At 51.9% G+C, this 17,710-nt stretch overlaps 1 protein-coding gene across 1 annotated transcript; it reads right to left on the bottom strand.

Annotated features, from left to right (window-relative positions):
- Positions 1-3,391: 3,391 nt before the first annotated feature.
- Positions 3,392-10,287, bottom strand: LOC114587022 (homeobox protein SIX6-like). The gene is made up of 3 exons (XM_028710905.2): positions 9,258-10,287; positions 7,706-7,869; positions 3,392-6,989 (listed from the first exon to the last, which is right to left on the bottom strand). The coding sequence occupies exons 1-3, from the start codon at positions 9,654-9,656 to the stop codon at positions 6,821-6,823; spliced, it is 732 nt and encodes a 243-aa protein (XP_028566738.2). The 5' UTR covers positions 9,657-10,287; the 3' UTR covers positions 3,392-6,820.
- Positions 10,288-17,710: the final 7,423 nt, after the last annotated feature.

Consider the following 17,710-nt stretch of genomic DNA (forward strand, 5'->3'; position numbering starts at 1 on the left):
AGTTTGCCTACCCATGGGTTAAGCGATCCTCAAGGGCTGCTTCCGGCCCATGGGCCTTAGGTTGCCGACCTCTGCTCTTAGCCCATCACAGAACAGTCCTGCTGTTCTGGTCCTGCTGACCATCTCCCCAGGGGTCTCGGACGCTGCATAAATTATTTCAGCAAGGTACGTACGATCTGTAATAGTAAAAACAAGTAATGTAAAGCTGAGTGTTAAAAGAATAGAATGAAACTGACATTTTCCCACTTAAAAATGGGCAAGATGCCATAATTTGCACCCAACTTTTTTGGCTTTATGACTTTGGGGGTGGTTGCCCAATTTTTGAGATTTGGCAGTGAAAGAACCGTTTACAAAGCACCAGCTAACTTTTTGGGTCTCTGGTTTAATTTTAAAGCAGTAAAAATTACAAACTTGCCAAATAGATTGGTTTGAATATTAGCCTCCCAAATCTGCCATGTATAAAACCTGAGTGCAGCCTATTATTGCCCTCATAAGGTGGAGAAGCTGCAATCTAGGAGATTGGGGTGGGGGGGGAGGCTACTTTCAGACCAGTACAGTATAATGTATAGTCCAATACAATAATATATGTTTCCTTGGTGCTTGCTCCCAGGTAAGAAGGGCAGCTTAGTCCCACCCCCACCCCCCATCCATCAGTGGAAAACCTAAAGGGAAACAATTGGGGTGGTGAGCCTGTGGCCCTCCAGAAGCTGCTGGACTACAATTCCCATCATCCATTTCCCATGCTCGCTGGGGCTGATGGGAGTTGGAGTCCAACACCATCTGAAGAACCATGGATGCCCCATCCTCTTAAGATATGAGATCCCTGATTGGTTAGGACATGTGCCAATGACAGGAGTGGGGAACCCGTGGCCTTCCACATGTTGGACTCCAACTCCCATCATCCCTCACTATTTTAGTGCTGGCTGGGGCTGATGGGAGTTGAAGTCCAAACGCCTCTGGAGTGTACCCAGTTGGCTACCCCTGCTGTAGCCCATCATCTGTTGGGCCCTCCTGACGTTGCTGGACTCAACTCTCATCAACCCCAGCCAGCATGGCAAATGGGGATGATGGGCACTGTAGTCCAGGGACACTCGGAGAGCCACAGGTCTTCCCATCGCCATTCTCCTCCCTCTCATTTATTTGCATGTTGTGTTTTATTTTTCATGACCAATTAAGCCCAGGCAGAGCAAGGCCAAGGTTTTGAGGCCCTGCAGCCAAGTTGTCTGTATCTCTTTCCCGCTTCTGCCCTGGCAACCGCAGCAGCTGAGGAGAGGTGCCCGCCTTGGCAGCGAGCAGATGGGAGTCAATTGCTCGGAAGTAAGTCGCTTCTCCCCGGGTGGTGGCTGCAAGGAAGCCTGTGGTGCTGTCCGATCCCTGCATCCTTGCACGCCTCAGAGCATCCTCTCATCCTCCCGGCGTTGCCATGGAGATGATGGCAGAGTGGCGGGGAGGCTCAGGCAGGCGGGAGAGACGGGAACAGATCTCCCCTTGCTCTCTTCCTCCCCCTCGTGCGGCTGCCCAGTCTTGGCCTGTAAAATCTCAACCTGCTGCTTTTTTCGCATAGCCAAGAACGTCAGAAGAGCCCAGCTACATCGAGCCCACCATCTTGTTTTCACAGTGGCCAACCAGATGGCGAGCCCGGAATCACCCCCCAGCAGGACTGGAGTGCAACAGCTACTCTCGCCACTTGTGATTCCCAGTAACCGTCATTCTGAGGAACTTTCGCTGCCTCCCAACACGAGGAGGAGAACATAGCCGTTGTGGCTAGCAGCCCTTGAGGGCCTTACCCTTCGTCATTTTGCCCAATCCTCTTTTAAAAGTTGGCGGCCGTCACTGAACAACTGAACCTTTCAAAACCAATCATTTCCCACACTATCGATCTGCAGGTTCTTCTCTCTTCCTCTACCCCATCCCTGCTCCCCAGCTTTACCGAACGGCTTTTCCGTCTTTCATTTGATTCCAGGAAGGTGGTGCTACAGGGGCAGTCTTGTTAGGGTGTGGATAATTGGGCCTGACTGCCTGCCCAGATGGCCCCAGATCTCCTGCCCTTCCCCACCTTAAAAAATAAAAATGGCCCCCATCCACAGTTTAAAGGGCATCTGGTCTCACAAAGACCCCAGCACTCCCAATTTATTTTGTCCAGAAGCATAAGTTTGCACACACTCTTCTTTTATTATTACAGTGGTACCTCGGGTTACAGACGCTTCAGGTTATAGACTCCGCTAACCCAGAAATATTACCTCAGGTTAAGAACTTTGCTTCAGGATGAGAACAGAAATCGTGCTACGGCGGCGCGGCAGCAGCAGCAGGCCCCACTAGCTAAAGTGATGCTTCAGGTTAAGAAAAGTTTCAGGTAAAGTACGGACCTCCAGAATGAATTAAGTTCTTAACCCGAGGTACCACTGTACATTTATCTCCTGCCTTTCTTCACAAGGAGTTCAAGGGGGCAGACGTGTTTCTTCCCCACTCTCCATTTTACTTGCACAACAGCCCTGTGAGGTAGGTTAGGCTGAGAGGCAGCGACTCCCTCCCTACCAAAGTCACCCAGTGCGATTAGTTTGCGGCCAAGTGGGGATTTGGACCCCGGTCTCTCAGGTCCTACTCCGGTAACCCTAACTGCTGCACCCCTGCTGGTAAATTTGTGGTGTGCCCTGAGGCTTCTTAGGAATGGAGCAAAGGGCCCTGCTGTGCTGGCTTGGAAAGGCTGGCTCTAGATTTGGGAGCAATTAAAAAAACAAACAAACCCGTATAGATTGAAACCTTCCTTTCCCCTGTGGGCTTGTCTTGCTGCTGGGATCCCAGGAATCAAGGCTGCTTTGGAGCCAGACGCATCTGATAGGAGAGGAGACTAAGGGCTTATCCTCACTTATCTTATGCCCTGCTCTTTCCAGGCAGAGGTCCACACTTTAGCACGCCTTGTTAAATCATTTTTGGATTTTTGCCCCAAGCTTTCCCTGCAAAAACACACTATTTAAAGCAGTGGTGTAGTGTGGGGGTGGGGCATAGGGGCGGTTGTCCTGGGTGCAAAATTGTTAGGGGGCACAAAAATTCCAACACCTGGTGCTGCCTCAATGCAGCCGTGTGCTTTCATCACTGAAAATGGCTTCTCCACGCGAACCAGGAAGTGACCTCTCCAGACAACTTAAACATTCTTCTTACCTCTGTCGCTGTGATCTCCTGGGTGACGCAGCCGCCGTTAGGCAGTTGAATGCACATGTATACTCCGTTCTTTTCCCTCTCTGCCACCCACTACCTCCACGCAGCCCTGAGTGCTGGCAACTGTTGTAAACAAAATCTGGTCTTGTTCCCTTATGGGGTACACAAGAGCCCTTATAGAGTCCTTTGTAGGTTCCCCATTGATAGGAGAAAATAACAGGCCAACCAGAGAATATTGAGAAGCAAAGCAGCTAGTAAGCCTGATCTTTATTAACGCTGTTGCAACAGGGTGCTCCCTTCACACGCAGGAAAGGAGGAGGACCCAGAACAAAGGTGTGCCTCCCCTTATATGGACATTTTGAAATTACCTGCCCTGGAGCTCAAGACCACCCCTCCATACATCATACCTACATCACAGAAGGGGTGTAGCCCAAGACCACCCTCAGAAACATCATACATACATCATAGAAAAGGCGGTCTACAACAGAAATCTGAGTGCTTTCTTTATCCCCTGTCTGCCAGGTTATCTGATAATGCCTTATCTGATTGCTTTTCCTGGTAGTCTGGCCATTCCTTTGAGATGGTAATCACTTAATTCCCTCTCCCTCCTCGCAGAGAAACATTTGGTCAGTTTGGGAGTCAAAATGGCTTCAGGACTGTATTCCTGTGCTGCTCCAGACATGTGGTTTATATATTTATGTACGTGTTTGCTTGGTACATTTATGAACATTTATTATATATCTAAGACCTTAAAATTCTTATAACACAACCCACAGAACACCACTACTTTAAAGCTGAATCGGAGCAAAAGTAAATCCAGCTTTTATGCAGATTGCCGCTTGCTCCGATTGAGCTTTAAAAGAGCAGGTTTTGTGGGGAAACCAAAATAAAGGGTTTGCTCAGACATGGAGCTTTCAATCATGGACCATGTCTGGAAAGAGCGGAGGAGAAGGTAAGTGTTAATAAGCCCTGAGAGTGGAACTGGTTGGAATTAATACAACCGGGACCTTTAAACAAAATGCTGCCAAGTGGCGTGCTTCTGTTCAGGGTTCGAGCCATGTCCCTTCCCAGCACGCTCCATGCCATGCCTATTGCATGCACTCAGTCCACACTGAAGCTGTTTCAGGTTCCTTTTAATGGTGGCTGGTGCCCATTGGGGCAGAAGGCAGGGAGCACACCAGTAGGTGGCGCCAGAGCCATTGACAGGCTGAGCCATTCTAAGTTTGGTCCCCATCCTCCTTGCTGAGTTCTACAAGGAACAACACTGGGACTAAGGAAGAATAAGGTTTCAGGCAGCAGCACCCCCTGGACTGGATGCAAGCTAGAATATTTGAGTGGGGGACCTGTGGCCTTCCAGAACTTGCTGGATTACAACTCCCATCCTCCTGGGCCACTTGCAATGCTGACAGGGCAGTGCCTCATCTGCCCTAATGGACCAGCCTCCACTTGGATCCCCAGGTGCGGTTTTTTTGCCTACATATGGAGAATGACTTGGCTCTTGGATGTGACTTAGCAGCAGATTTTAGGGAGGACAAGGCTTTCAATGGCTACTAATCACACCTCCACTTTCAGAGGTATCTTGTGCCTCTGAATATCGGCCTAAGCCAGCAGGCTTGCCTTAGCTCATGGATAGGTAAATTAAGGCCCGGGGGTCGGATCCAGCCCAATCGCCTTCTAAATCCGGCCCGCAGACAGTCCGGGAATCAGCATGTTTTTACATGAGTAGAACGTGTCTTTTTATTTAAAATGCATCTCTGGGTTATTTGTGGGGCATAGGAATTTGTTCATTTCCCCCAAAAAAATATAGTCCAGCTCCCCACAAAGTCTGAGGGACAGTGGACCAGCCCCCTGCTGAAAAAGTTTGCTGACCCCTGCCTTAAAGGTAAAGGTACCCCTGCCCGTACGGGCCAGTCTTGCAAGACTCTAGGGTTGTGCGCTCATCTCACTCTAGAGGCCGGGAGCCAGCGCTGTCCGCAGACACTTCCGGGTCACATGGCCAGCGTGACGAAGCTACTCTGGCTAGCCAGAGCTGCACACGGAAACGCCGTTTACCTTCCCGCTGGTAAGCGGTCCCTATTTATCTACTTGTACCCGGGGGTGCTTTCGAACTGCTAGGTTGGCAGGCGCTGGGACCGAGCAGCGGGAACGCACCCCGCCGCGGGGATTCGAACCGCCGACCATGCGATCGGCAAGTCCTAGGTGCTGAGGTTTAACCCACAGCGCCACCCGCGTCCCCTGACCCCTGCCTTAGCTCTTCTTATTACACAGGGTTCCAGCCTTTTCAAAGTGTTGATCATAGCTGTATCCCTTCATTCCTTCTCATTCCAAACGCTTCTCTTCTCAACCTCATGCCTGCAAAAGGGAGCCACTTGAGCATCCCTTTGTTTGTTTTTAAGTGACGCATCGCCTCTGGAATGCAAAGCCACCATCATTTATTAATGCGGTGCTGGCATTTTTAGTGGCGCTCTCTAGATATTAGAATAGAATCGTTTTATTGATACTGTGCCGTAAATATACTCAGCAGTTTACACAGAGAGAGATAAACAAACAACCCCGAAAGACAGGCCTCTTCAGCCCCCGCCCCCCCGGGGAAGACCTCAATCTAAATTTATGTGGCAGAGGATGAAATCGGAGGGATGAGCCAAACTAAACAAGGAATTAATGCAAGGAGATGCAGGATACCTGTACGGACATCTTGTTTCAACTGAGGGATGGAGGGATGCAAAGGGTTTAGCCGAAAGCTTCATGGACACAGTGGCTGGGCCCCAACCCCTGCAAGTGCCCTGGCTGCTGGTATGTCTCCCACAAAGTACACCCAGTGACCCAAAAAGTGTGGAAAGCTGCTTTCGATCATTCCTCAAAAGGTGATTGGTGCTGTCAGTTATTTAACAGACATTCCTTTGGATCAAAATCAGCAAGAGCATCACTGATATAGGTGCATCCATCCTTTTCCCCGTCCCGACCTCTTTTTAATCTACAAATACCCCTATATATGTTCTCTTTCTCTCCTGACTTCTCATTCACTTTTGCTTTAACTCCGAAACCTCCCAAATCTATTTCCTCTCCCCTCACTCCTGGCTTCTCCTCGCCCTCTTCTCTCCAGTCCTGGCTACAGACTCAGCAACATGTCATTCTGGATGCCTTCGTGAGCAGGGAGCCCTTCCCTCCCACTGGTTTAGGACCCAGAGAACTACAGAAGGGCCTGGTGGTGTGAAGTGAAGATCTGGGGAGGGCTATTGTTTCATTCTGGTTAAATTAGATGCTGCCCAAGGCAGGCTTGAGAGAAGAAAGCCTGGAGTCTTCACTGCTGTACTTCTTAAGCCCGGGTCCTGGCGCCCCTTCTCTCAAGGCAAATAAACCTATTTTTTTGTAAAGTGGCAACGAGACTCTGGTTTTATCTCCCACAAAGGACGCCAGCGCTGCAAAGCTGCTCAGGGGAAGGCAAGCGGGATAACAGGGAAGTTAGCCAATAAACTCTCCGTTCCCATAATTCCTGCCATGCCCTCAATCTTGCACCTGGTTCCCTTTCCTTAAAACCTCCCCAACCCCATTCCATAAGTAATGGGGTTCGTGATGACTGCATCTCATTCCCATTGGTCGTGCCCTGCGTCTCCCACACACCCCAGCCAGTCATTTCTGTTGAACAGAGAACCCCTCGGCTGGATCAGTCTTCCCAAGTCTCCCCTGCTCTTTGGCTGTTTTCATCGTCACTGGTGGCTGCGGTGGGATCCGTCTGCTCCCCAGGTGCGCTGCTCTCTTCCGCCAAGCACAGCTTGCTGTTTAGGGTCTCGGTTTGGACGTCTCTAGGCTGGGTTGACGGCTCCTTTTGCAGCCTAATAATAATAATAATAATAATAATAATAATAATAATAATAATAATTTCTACCCTGCCCAGCTGGATGGGTTGCCCCAGCCACTCTGGGCGGCTCCCAACAGAATATTAAAAATATGATAAAACATTAAAAACTTCCCAATACAGGGCTGCCTTCAGATGTCTTCTAAAAGTCAGATGGTTGTTTATTTCTTTGACATCTGATGGGAGGGCGTTCCACAGGGCGGGTGCCACTACCGAGAAGGCCCTCTGCCTGGTTCCCTGTAACCTCACTTCTCACAGTGAGGGAACCGCCAGAAGGCTGATAACAAATGGAGGCAGCAGAAAAATGGGATACTTTTTTTTTTAAGCCATGTAGATTTTTTTAAAAGGGGGCAGGGAAGGAACCACACACACACCATGGTTACTGAAGAGTACGGTCGATCAGTGGCGTAGCGTGGGGGGTGCAGGGGGGCCGGCCGCACCGGGCGCAACATCTGGGGGTTAGGGTTAGGGGGCGCAAATCCACGGGTTAGGGGGCGCAAATTACTTGCCTTGCCCCGGGTGCTGACAACCCACGCTACGCCACTGCGGTCGATTCATCCCAGCCTGTCTTCTTGAGACTGCTGCTTAGGTATTCTTATGAAATGGAGATGCCAGAGATTGTAGTGGGAAATTTTGGCATGATAGAGATGTTGTACCGCAGCTTGAGTTGCACTCTCTCCAGCCGTTTCTCACCTGTGCTTGGCTGATGCTGCGCGGTCTCTCTGCCGGCGGTTTTTAAACCAGTTCCCCACTTGGGTGGGGGTGAGCCCTGTCGCCTGGGCCAGGTGCCTCTTGCGGGAAGGGTTAGGGTACGGATCCTGGAGGTACCACTCCCGCAGGAGGTTCCGCGTCCTTTCCTGGGGGAAAAGGAGAACGGATGTCAGGACACAGGACAGGTGCAGAGGAACGAGGAAAGAAAATACTCTTCTGCGGAGGCTGAAAAACAGAATCAACTGATGCTCCATTGAATGATGTCTTTACTCTCAAATTCCCTTCCCTTCAAGAGGTGTCCTGGTCTCCACCTCTCTATTCTTGTTCATGCTTGCTATTCTTTTTCATATTTTCTTTTTACGATCACTTGTTTTTGTTTTACATTAATTGTCTTTTGCTGGTTTTAATATATGTATGTATGTGGTTCTTTTTTTGCTTATAATATTGTGAGTCACTTTGAACTGCCATAGTAAAAAAGAAAAAACTAATACTGTACATATAATTACTACTACTACTACTACTACTAATAATAATAATAATAAATATTATTAAATCCCCCCCCTTAATGTGATGGATCCTGCTGTTTGCCAACACTTGCTCAACTTGTTTTATAAGTGGGACAATCAGCCTGCCAGCTGTTCCTTCCTTCCGGACAGTCCACTCCATAACCCCACTCCATTTGACCACAACCCTTCCTCCCCCCCCCGCCCATCCATCCAACAGGCAGCTAGCAGTCCGTGACCACGAAGTATGTTGCTTTTGGGGGGTGAGGTGGGGGATTCTAGTGGAGAAGCACACAAACGCGTCTGCTGCCCCTGATTGCTTTGCTTGCCAAACTCACCTCCCCAATCGCCCTTCTCACACACCACACCAAATTGCCCTGTTTGGTAAACTGCTGTGTGAAGTGCCCCCCCCCTTTTGTTAAGCACCACTTCCGACACATTTGATGGAGTTTGGAGCTGCTTCCATTAAACAGCTCACTTGTCCATTTGCATGGCTGCCTATTGGCAGCCAAGCGAACTGCAGAGCGTGACAACACCTTGCTTTTTATGTATATAGGAAGATATATACAAGTGGGTTTTTTTGCCAGGCTGGAATGTATCTGATCATGCCTCTTGTCTGCCTGGATGTAGGATAGAGAGTGCTGTGTGAGTGCATGTAGAAACTAGCCTATTGAAGAGCAGTAATTTGCATGTGTTGCTCCACCCACTTTTGCATGTGGCCCTTGGAAGGTTGCCTGGAAGGCAGTGTGGCCCTTGTGCTGAAAACGGTTCCCGATCCCTAACGCAGATCTAGATCCCGTTTGTCTCTATGGCAACAGGGCAACCTCTTTAGACATGTAAATGTCGGTACTCAACCAGCCAGCTAAGGACGTTAACTTACAAAGAAACCAGTCTGACCAGTTCAGGGGTCTCTTCTAAGATTCCAAGGCTTCTTGATACAGAAACACAGGCATGGAAAGGACATGAAGATATCATACAGACCGACCCCCCCCAAAAAAACTCTATAGCAATATAAATCAGGTCCTGCTCACCTTGAAGCCATTCACTTTCTGCTCCCCGTCTTGGCAGGAATCCCTCGGCAGACCAGGGACCTTCTTCCGGGCAGGTGATCGGTCTGGCGGATGTATCGAGAACCTGTCTCCGGGCCGCAGGGCACCGAACGGTTCCAGGTGGTAGGTGGCCACAGTGGCCTGGCTGCAGTAGGGTGCCAACCACGCAGCCGAGGGAATTGGGCTGCTGAACAACTCCAAGTCATGGCAATTGGCGTGAGTGCAGCCGAGGCCTTCGGGGTGCCGGAGGGCGAGCGACGGCGGGAGGGACCACAGGAAGCGGGCGAGGCGCTCAAATTCTCCGCTCTCCTGCAGGGCTTCGCAGACGCGAGCCACCTGGCTTGGGGAGAAGAGGGGGACACTTGGTGGGGGCAAGGTCATCTTGGGGGACGGGCTGAGGCTACTGGGAAGCTAGGCGAGGCAGGCCTAGGGGGCGAGGGGGAGCGAGATGGCCGAGGTAGGAGTGCGGGGAAGGGTCTACGGGAAACAGTGGCAGAACACCCAGAATGCCTTGGGTGGAGGAGGAAGGGAGGGAAGTATGAAGGAGAAATAATACGAAAAACAACACAAGTATTGTCAGTAGAAGCCCTCAGTGATGTTGTCATAGGAACAGGGGTGAGGAGTTGCAACCCTCTCCCCAAATCAGATTCTCTTCTGGAATAGAAGAGCCTCAGTTGCTGGATCAGGCCCAAGGCCCATCTAGACCAGCATCCTGTTCTCACAGTGGCCAACAGAGGCCTCATGGAAGCCTGCAAGGTGGGCCTGAGGGCAGCAGGCCCACTGCTGTTCTCCTCCAACAACAACCTCTGATTCTGGAAGCAGAAGCCACTGTTGGTTTCCAGCAACTGGTATTCAGAGGCATCTGGACTGTTCTTTTATGTATTTCTATTTCTTTTCAGGACCCCACACTCATAATCTGAAGCCCTTCTTTGTGTGGCCCCTCCATGAGAAGTCTGGAGGGCGGCAACACGAGAACAGGCCTTTTTTGTGGTTGCTCCTCATTTGTAGTTGCTCTCCAGGGAGGCCCGCCAGGCACCTTCCTTACATATCTTTAGGCGCCAGGCAAAACCTTTCCTCTATAACCACCTGTAGCCTTTTAGGAAATGGGCGGGATGTTTTAAATGTATTTTTATTTCCTCTTGGTTTTAATGTATACCCTCCAACACTTTGAAGCCAACATCCGGGATGCCATCTTCCTGGTTTCCAACTTCCCATTTTTTAATCGCAACTATACCCATTTTGGTTGTCGTAATCTTGGGTGATTTCGCGCCCTGGCTTCCTCCTCCCAAAGATGCACATTTTGGGTGCCTGCGCAAGGTTGCAGCCCCCCAAAATAGTGCTTTTGGGGGTGGGGAATGGCCTCCGTTTTCTCGCGATAAAAAACGGGATGTCTCCGTTTATCCCAGACACTTGCAAGGTCTGTTAATATCTCTGTGTGGGGTTTATTGTCTGTTAGTTTGGTTGGTTGTAAGTCTCTCTGGGCGGCCTTGGGCATGATAAAAAAATAATAATAATAGATAACAACAACAATAATAAATGTACACTCTGCCCACTCTCTCAGAGGAACCCAGGGGAGCAAACAGCAAATGATAGAATAACAAAAGCGCCTTTAAAACTTCTTAAAAGCCAGTTCCAATGCAGATGCAGACTGGGTTGAATATCTCTTCTTAAAAGGCTCATAGGAAGAGGAAGGTCTTTGCTAGGCTGCAAAAAGACAACAGAGATGGCCAGGCTGTCTAATAGCTAAGGAGAGGGACTTCCAAAGTTGGGGCCACCACACAAAAGACCCAATTCCTACGTTGTGAGGAAGGGACATTCTAGAAAGATAGTCTCTGCGGGAGTCCTTCCCCTGAAGAGTGAACTGACTGATTTGGTATATAAGAGGTGAGATGATCCTGGTCCCAAGTTCTTATAGGGATTTATGCAACCAAAACCAACGCCTTGAACTTAGCCCGGTAGTTAATTGGCTGCTAGACTCTTCTAGCCAGAGGGAATTTCCCCGGGCACAACATCCACTTGATGTATTTAGAAACCCCCCCTACTATGCAAACATGGGGGCGTCATTGATGGAGGAGGGGGGGTGGGACACCCTTTGCTCCTCTCCCCAGCCAAAATGGCTTTAGATCACATGTAATGATTCTTCAGGAGAGCAACTACACCTGTCTCTTAGGAGATCACAGAAAGCACACCCTAGAGCAAACCATCTCAAGATTCCTGCCACCCCTCCTTTCCAACTTTGCAATTCCAAAGCACACCCCTCCGAAACTCCCTTGTCACCCCCACACACCCTGCCACTCAGATTGCCAACTTTCACACAAGCCTCGTTCCGCTGCCCCTTTACCAATGACTTGATCTGCAGGAATAAACAGGCCATCCCTCGCCTTTATTTCCTCTCCTCTGGTTGATTTCCACAGATCAAGACGCCATTAACGGTGCAGGAATAGGCTGGGATTTCCGCCCCACCCTCCCAAACAGTTGGCAACTCCACCTTGAACTGAAACCTGAAATCGCACCTATCCCTGTTGGTGTCCAAGCCCTGCTCATCTTAACCCGCCCCCATTTTTTAAAAAAGCTATTCATACACAAATGTTGTTTACCTTTTTTATACACCCCAAATGCCTTCCTTGGTCGGTTTTAGAGCCGGGGAATCGCTGGGGACACCCAGGTGGAGAATCTAGAGGTGCAGGGTCATCCTTAAAGGTCCCAGCGCTCTGCGGGGACCCTCGGCCGGTTGCTGTTTGCGGCAAAAGAATCGCCCTTTCTGCATCTAGAGTTTCTTCTCGAACGCCTTGGGATGAAGCCTTGATGCTTTGGCGCCCTGATTACCGGGAGCTAATCGCCACGCAAGAGGGTTTTAAACAGCTCAGGGAGAGGTTGCCTTGTGAGTGGCTTGAAGCGCTGACTTATTAATGTGTCAAAGGGGAGGTTGGATTTCAGCCGCGAGGCGATCACAAAAGGTCTCTCTGGCACTAGGCGCTGCGAAGGAAGGGAGAGGCAGATGGGTGGGCGAGATTGGGAGACCCGAGTTCCCCCCCTGAAGTGAATCTGGGGGGTCTCCTGCTGATTCTATCGGGGTCAGCCCTAGATTCTGACCCCAGTTTCCCCCAGCGCGGTTGATGCCGCAGTTTAATCCGGCGCTTAAATTTTTGGTGTCTATTTTACACACACAGATACACACTTCCTTGGGTGTGTGTGGGAATCACCACTTGAATTGACTTCCACATAAACGGGCCTGGGCCTTAAGGTCAGCTTCAGAGGTCATGATTGTTTCCTCAACAGCCCTGATAGTGAGGGGGAGAAATTCGTGTTTGTTAAGTCGTGGGTTGACATAGCAGCCGGCACAGCGATCTCTTCAAGTAGCTCTTTATTATGGTAAGCTGGAATAGAACTGACAGTGAACAGCTCAGCCGGCCTGTATTTATAGGCAGCCGGCTGTCACATTGTAACCACAACAGCCCAGAGTTCCCGCCTAAAATAACTGCCGCGGACCTGAGTGAAAACTATCTACAGACCTGAGTGAAAACTATATACAGTATCCCCCTGTTGGCCCAGGGTGAAACTACACTACATAACACCCCTCCCCACCGAGATAAGGCATTAGTTACAATCGTAATGGTTTCCTTATATACAGCACTACGCGTAATGGTTCAATTAGGCACAAAAGCATATCGGTTACATTTCCCATACTTAGACCAACAGTGATACCTGTCCAACAACATAGTCCTTTAAATGAGTTGGGCGCTTGGAAACTCTGCCAGACCGCCGGGGACTGGTAGCCAAGTCCGGAGGGCCACACAGTTCTCGCTGAGGCTGTGGTGCGACCCTAGGTGGCGTTGGAACCAACTCCCCTGGATCCGCTGCTGTGAGTGGAGCCTCCGCAAGTGGAGTGGTCTGAGTCTGTTCTGAGACGGCTTGGTTCGGCTCCACGCTGGCAGTTTGCGAGGGAGGTGTAGGTGGAGCCTCGCCATCTGTACGTGTCTCTTCTGGAGCCGCAAGCGCAGTTGGGGGCACCTCGGTAGTGTCCAAGTCCCCAACCCTGCGCCTAAGTTGGTCTATGTGCCGTCGCCACAAGCGCCCGTCTTCGAGTGCCACCTGGTACGAGCGAGGTCCAGTGACTCCCACTACTGTGGCTGGCACCCAAGGGATGTCCCCCACATAGTTCCGGGCAAAGACCTGGTTTCCTGGGACAAATGACCGTGGTGCGTTGGCACAGCCTGGGGGTTCAGCCACGGCAAAGTCTGGGTGTAGCCGGTCGAGCGGTGACCTGAGGCGGCGGCCCATAAGCAGTTCCGCAGGACTCCTCCCTGTGGCCGCATGAGGGGTGATGTGTTGCGCGAACAAGTATTCGGCGACCCGCTCATGCCAGTCTCCCCGGTCCAGGCGCGCCAGTGCCTCTTTTGTCGAGCGCACCATTCTTTCCGCTTGCCCGTTGCTGGATGGATGAAAGGGTGCCGTTAGGGCATGGCGGATGCCCAGTCCCAAAAGATACCGCTCAAACGTGCCTGATGTGAACTGCGGTCCGTTGTCAGAGACAAGGACATCAGGACACCCATGCGTTGCAAACAGGCCTCGCAGCACCCGGATGACAGCTTCGGTAGTGGTGGAGGGCATCAGGGCGACCTCCAGCCATTTGGAATAGGCGTCCACCACTACCATAAAGGTCCGGCCGTGAAAGGGGCCAGCCAGATCGATGTGCACCCTCGACCAGGGTGTCTTTGGCGTCTCCCACGTGTATCCCTTAGCTGCCGGTGGTGCAGGCCTCGACTCCTGGCACGCTTGACAGGCGGACACCCAGGCAGTGATGGCATCGTCCATATTAGGCCACCAGACGTAACACCGAGCCAACGCCTTCATTTTGACAATTCCCGGGTGGCCAACGTGCAGAGCCTCCAGGACGCGCTGACGGAGTCCCTGGGGAATCACGACGCGGTCTCCCCACAGCAGACAGCCGCGATGAGCTGAGAGTTCATGTTGTCTGGTTGCGAAGGGCTGGAACTCCGATGCAAAGGGCCCTTGTGGCCACCCCCTCCACACCCAGTTGAGCACCCGGCTGATGGTGCGATCCTGGGCAGATGCGGAGGCCACAGTGGCAGCCGACACAGGCGCTGCCGGAAGATCCTCAATCAGAAGGAGCGATGAAGCTGGAGCCGGGTCTTCCACAAATGCTGGAAGAGGGCAACGGCTGAAGGCGTCGGCATGGCCCATCGATTTCCCCGGGCGGTGGATGAGCCGGTAGTGGTAGGCAGCCAGGAAAACAGTCCATCGCAGCATGCGTGGTGAGAGGACCGGTGGAGTTGGACGATCACCGGCGAGGAGGCCCAGGAGTGGCTTGTGGTCAGTGATGAGGTCAAAAGTCCTGCCATAGAGGTATTCATGAAACCTCTTCACTCCAGCCACAAGTGCCAATGCCTCCTTGTCGAGCTGGCTGTAATTCCGTTCCGTCGGAGATAGTGTCCTGGAAAAGTAGGCGAGCGGTGCTTCTCTTCCATCTGGAAAACGGTGACTAAGGACAGCCCCGATGCCAAAAGGTGAGGCGTCGCAGGCAAGGACCAGCGGCCTGGATTCACTGTACTGTACCAGCACACTGTCCGAAGAAAGGAGAGCCTTGACCGCGTTGAAGGCCGCCGTCTCCCGATGACCCCAGGCCCAAGGCGTCTTAGTGCTAAGGAGTCGGTGAAGAGGCTCAGCCACTGTGGCTTTGTGGGGCAGGAACATGTTATAAAAGTTCTGCAGCCCCAGGAACGCCTGCAACTCCGTTTTGTTCTTTGGAGTGGGGGCCTGCTGGATAGCGCGGATCTTGGATGTGGTTGGATGAAGACCGGAGGCATCGATAAGATAGCCCAGGAACTCTACCTGTGGAACGGCGATCTGGCACTTCTCCCTTTTTACCTTGAGCCCGGCCTCCTGGAACCTGGTCAGCACGGCACGGAGGCGCTCGAACAGCTGCTGGTGTGAGTCTGCAGACACCAAGACGTCATCAAAATATGGTACCACGCCCGGAAGCCCTTGCAGGAGACGCTCCATAAGGCCTTGGAAGATGCCAGGAGCCACACTCACCCCGAACTGCAACCGGCGGCAACGGAATGCCCCCCGGTGGGTGACGATCGTCTGGGCTTCAGCAGTGGCATCATCGACTGGCAGTTGTTGATAGGCTTGGGCAAGGTCCAGCTTAGCGAAGACCTTACCCTCACCCAGGGAATGCAGCAGGTGTTGGACAACAGGAACCGGATAAGCGTGCTGCTGAAGTGCCTTGTTGATCGTGCACTTGTAGTCAGCGCAGATTCTCACCGACCCATCTGGCTTGACAGGCGTGACGATGGGGGTTTCCCACTTTGCGTGGTCAACCGGCTCCAAAACTCCTTGGGCGATCAGTTTGTCCAGTTGTTCGTCCACCTTAGCCTTGAGAGCAAAGGGAACCCGGCGTGGCTTTAGCTTGATGGGGGCGACTTGTGGATCCAGGCTAAAGGAGATGGGCGTACCTGTATATTGGCCCAAGGTGCCGTCAAAAACCTCGGCAAAGTCTTTGACCAGACCCTCAGTCTCTGCGTTAGAGATGCAGTTGATGCCGGTGACTTCCAGGCCGAGGGCATCAAACCAGTCTAGCCCTAGGAGGCTTGGCCGCTGACCTTCGACCACCACCAACTGGAGCAGGCCCGAAAAATCCTTGAAGGCGATCCGGAACCGGCCAACGCCTACCACGGGAACGTCGTTTCCCTGGTAGTCTCTCAGGTGTACGCGGTGAGAGTCGAGTTGCCTTTTGGACACTCTGGGTACCAGTCTTTTGATGGTGCTCCATGACACGATGGACAGGGCAGACCCGGTGTCGATCTCCATGTCACATGGAGCTCCTTCAATGAGCACCGTGACGTTCAGCTTGCGTCTCGTAGGCGAGTCGGTTTGGCCAATCGTGGTTCCAGACGGGCAGCGGCAGTTGGTGAGAGCGAAACAACTTTCCTTGGCAGACTGGAGTGAAGACTTGGACTTGCGAGTCGATGAAGGGGGGGTGTCAGACGGAGCCGATCGGCAGACCTTAGCGATGTGGCCCCTTCTGGAACACCTCCTACAGATGGCGTCTCTGAATCGACACTTGGCACGGGAATGGTTGCCTCCGCAGCCAGCACATTCCGGTTGGCCCTTGGACTTCTGTTGGAACTTCCTGCGCTCCCGCTTTGTCTGGTGCACATCATCGTCTTCACTGGAGGATGCCTCCTCACTGCTGGCCTCTTCATGATGCACCGGAACGGGCTCCCTAGCAAGACGCAGGCTGCTGGACTTGCGGATCTCCTGAGCGGAGCGTTCAGCAGCTTCTGAGGCCACAGCCTCCTCAATGGCTTTCTGTAGCGTGAGGTCTGGCTTGGCTAGGAGACGCCGTTGCAGATGGATGTCCCGGACCCCGCAGACGATTCGATCCATCAGGGCATCGTCTAAGTCTCGGAACTCACAGTGCATTGCGGCCTGTCGCAGGGCGGTGGTGTAGTTGTTGATTGACTCCCCCTCTGCCTGGTTCCTGTGGTAGAACGCATGGCGGGCAGCAATCTTGGACGGCTTTGGTGCGTAGTGGTTGCGGAGCTTCTCTTGGATCGTGTCCCATGGTGATGCCTGGACTGCTTCAGGCGCAACCAACGCTCGGGCCGTCTCAAACACCTCAGGCCCACAGAGGCTGAGGAATAGGCCCCGCTTCCGATCCTGTGATACTGCTGTCAGTTCGTTGGCTTGGAGGTAGCAGTCGAACCGAGCGAGGTAGGAGTCCCATGATTCAGAGGCTGGCGCAAACGGCGGTAGAGGCACAAGTGAAGCCATGATTCCGATGCCGGCGTGAAGGGCGATGGATGGAACACAGTGCTCTAGCCAGAACAGTCAGCTCTGAACTGGTTCTGCCCAGTGATTTCGCTCAGTGATTTCGCTCTGTGATTCAGCTCAGTGATTCAGCTCAGTTCAGAGGCTGGCCGCATCTGGCTGTGCTCTGATGTCCATCTATCCCACCTTCGTCGCCAGTGTTAAGTCGTGGGTTGACATAGCAGCCGGCACAGCGATCTCTTCAAGTAGCTCTTTATTATGGTAAGCTGGAATAGAACTGACAGTGAACAGCTCAGCCGGCCTGTATTTATAGGCAGCCGGCTGTCACATTGTAACCACAACAGCCCAGAGTTCCCGCCTAAAATAACTGCCGCGGACCTGAGTGAAAACTATCTACAGACCTGAGTGAAAACTATATACAGTATCCCCCTGTTGGCCCAGGGTGAAACTACACTACATAACAGTGTTCACTTCATCTTTAAAGGCCTAGGGCAAAGTTGTGTGCTGAAATGCATATATTTGTGAAAACAACATACAAAAAGCATTGTATTTCAGGAAATTGCTCAGCGAAAGTGTGTATATTTAGGCAATGTTTCAGAGGAAAATGTGTGTATTTGGGAGATATTTGTTCTGAAATG

Source organism: Podarcis muralis, chromosome 16 (genome assembly GCF_964188315.1).
Source record: "Podarcis muralis chromosome 16, rPodMur119.hap1.1, whole genome shotgun sequence".
NCBI lineage: Eukaryota > Metazoa > Chordata > Lepidosauria > Squamata > Lacertidae > Podarcis > Podarcis muralis.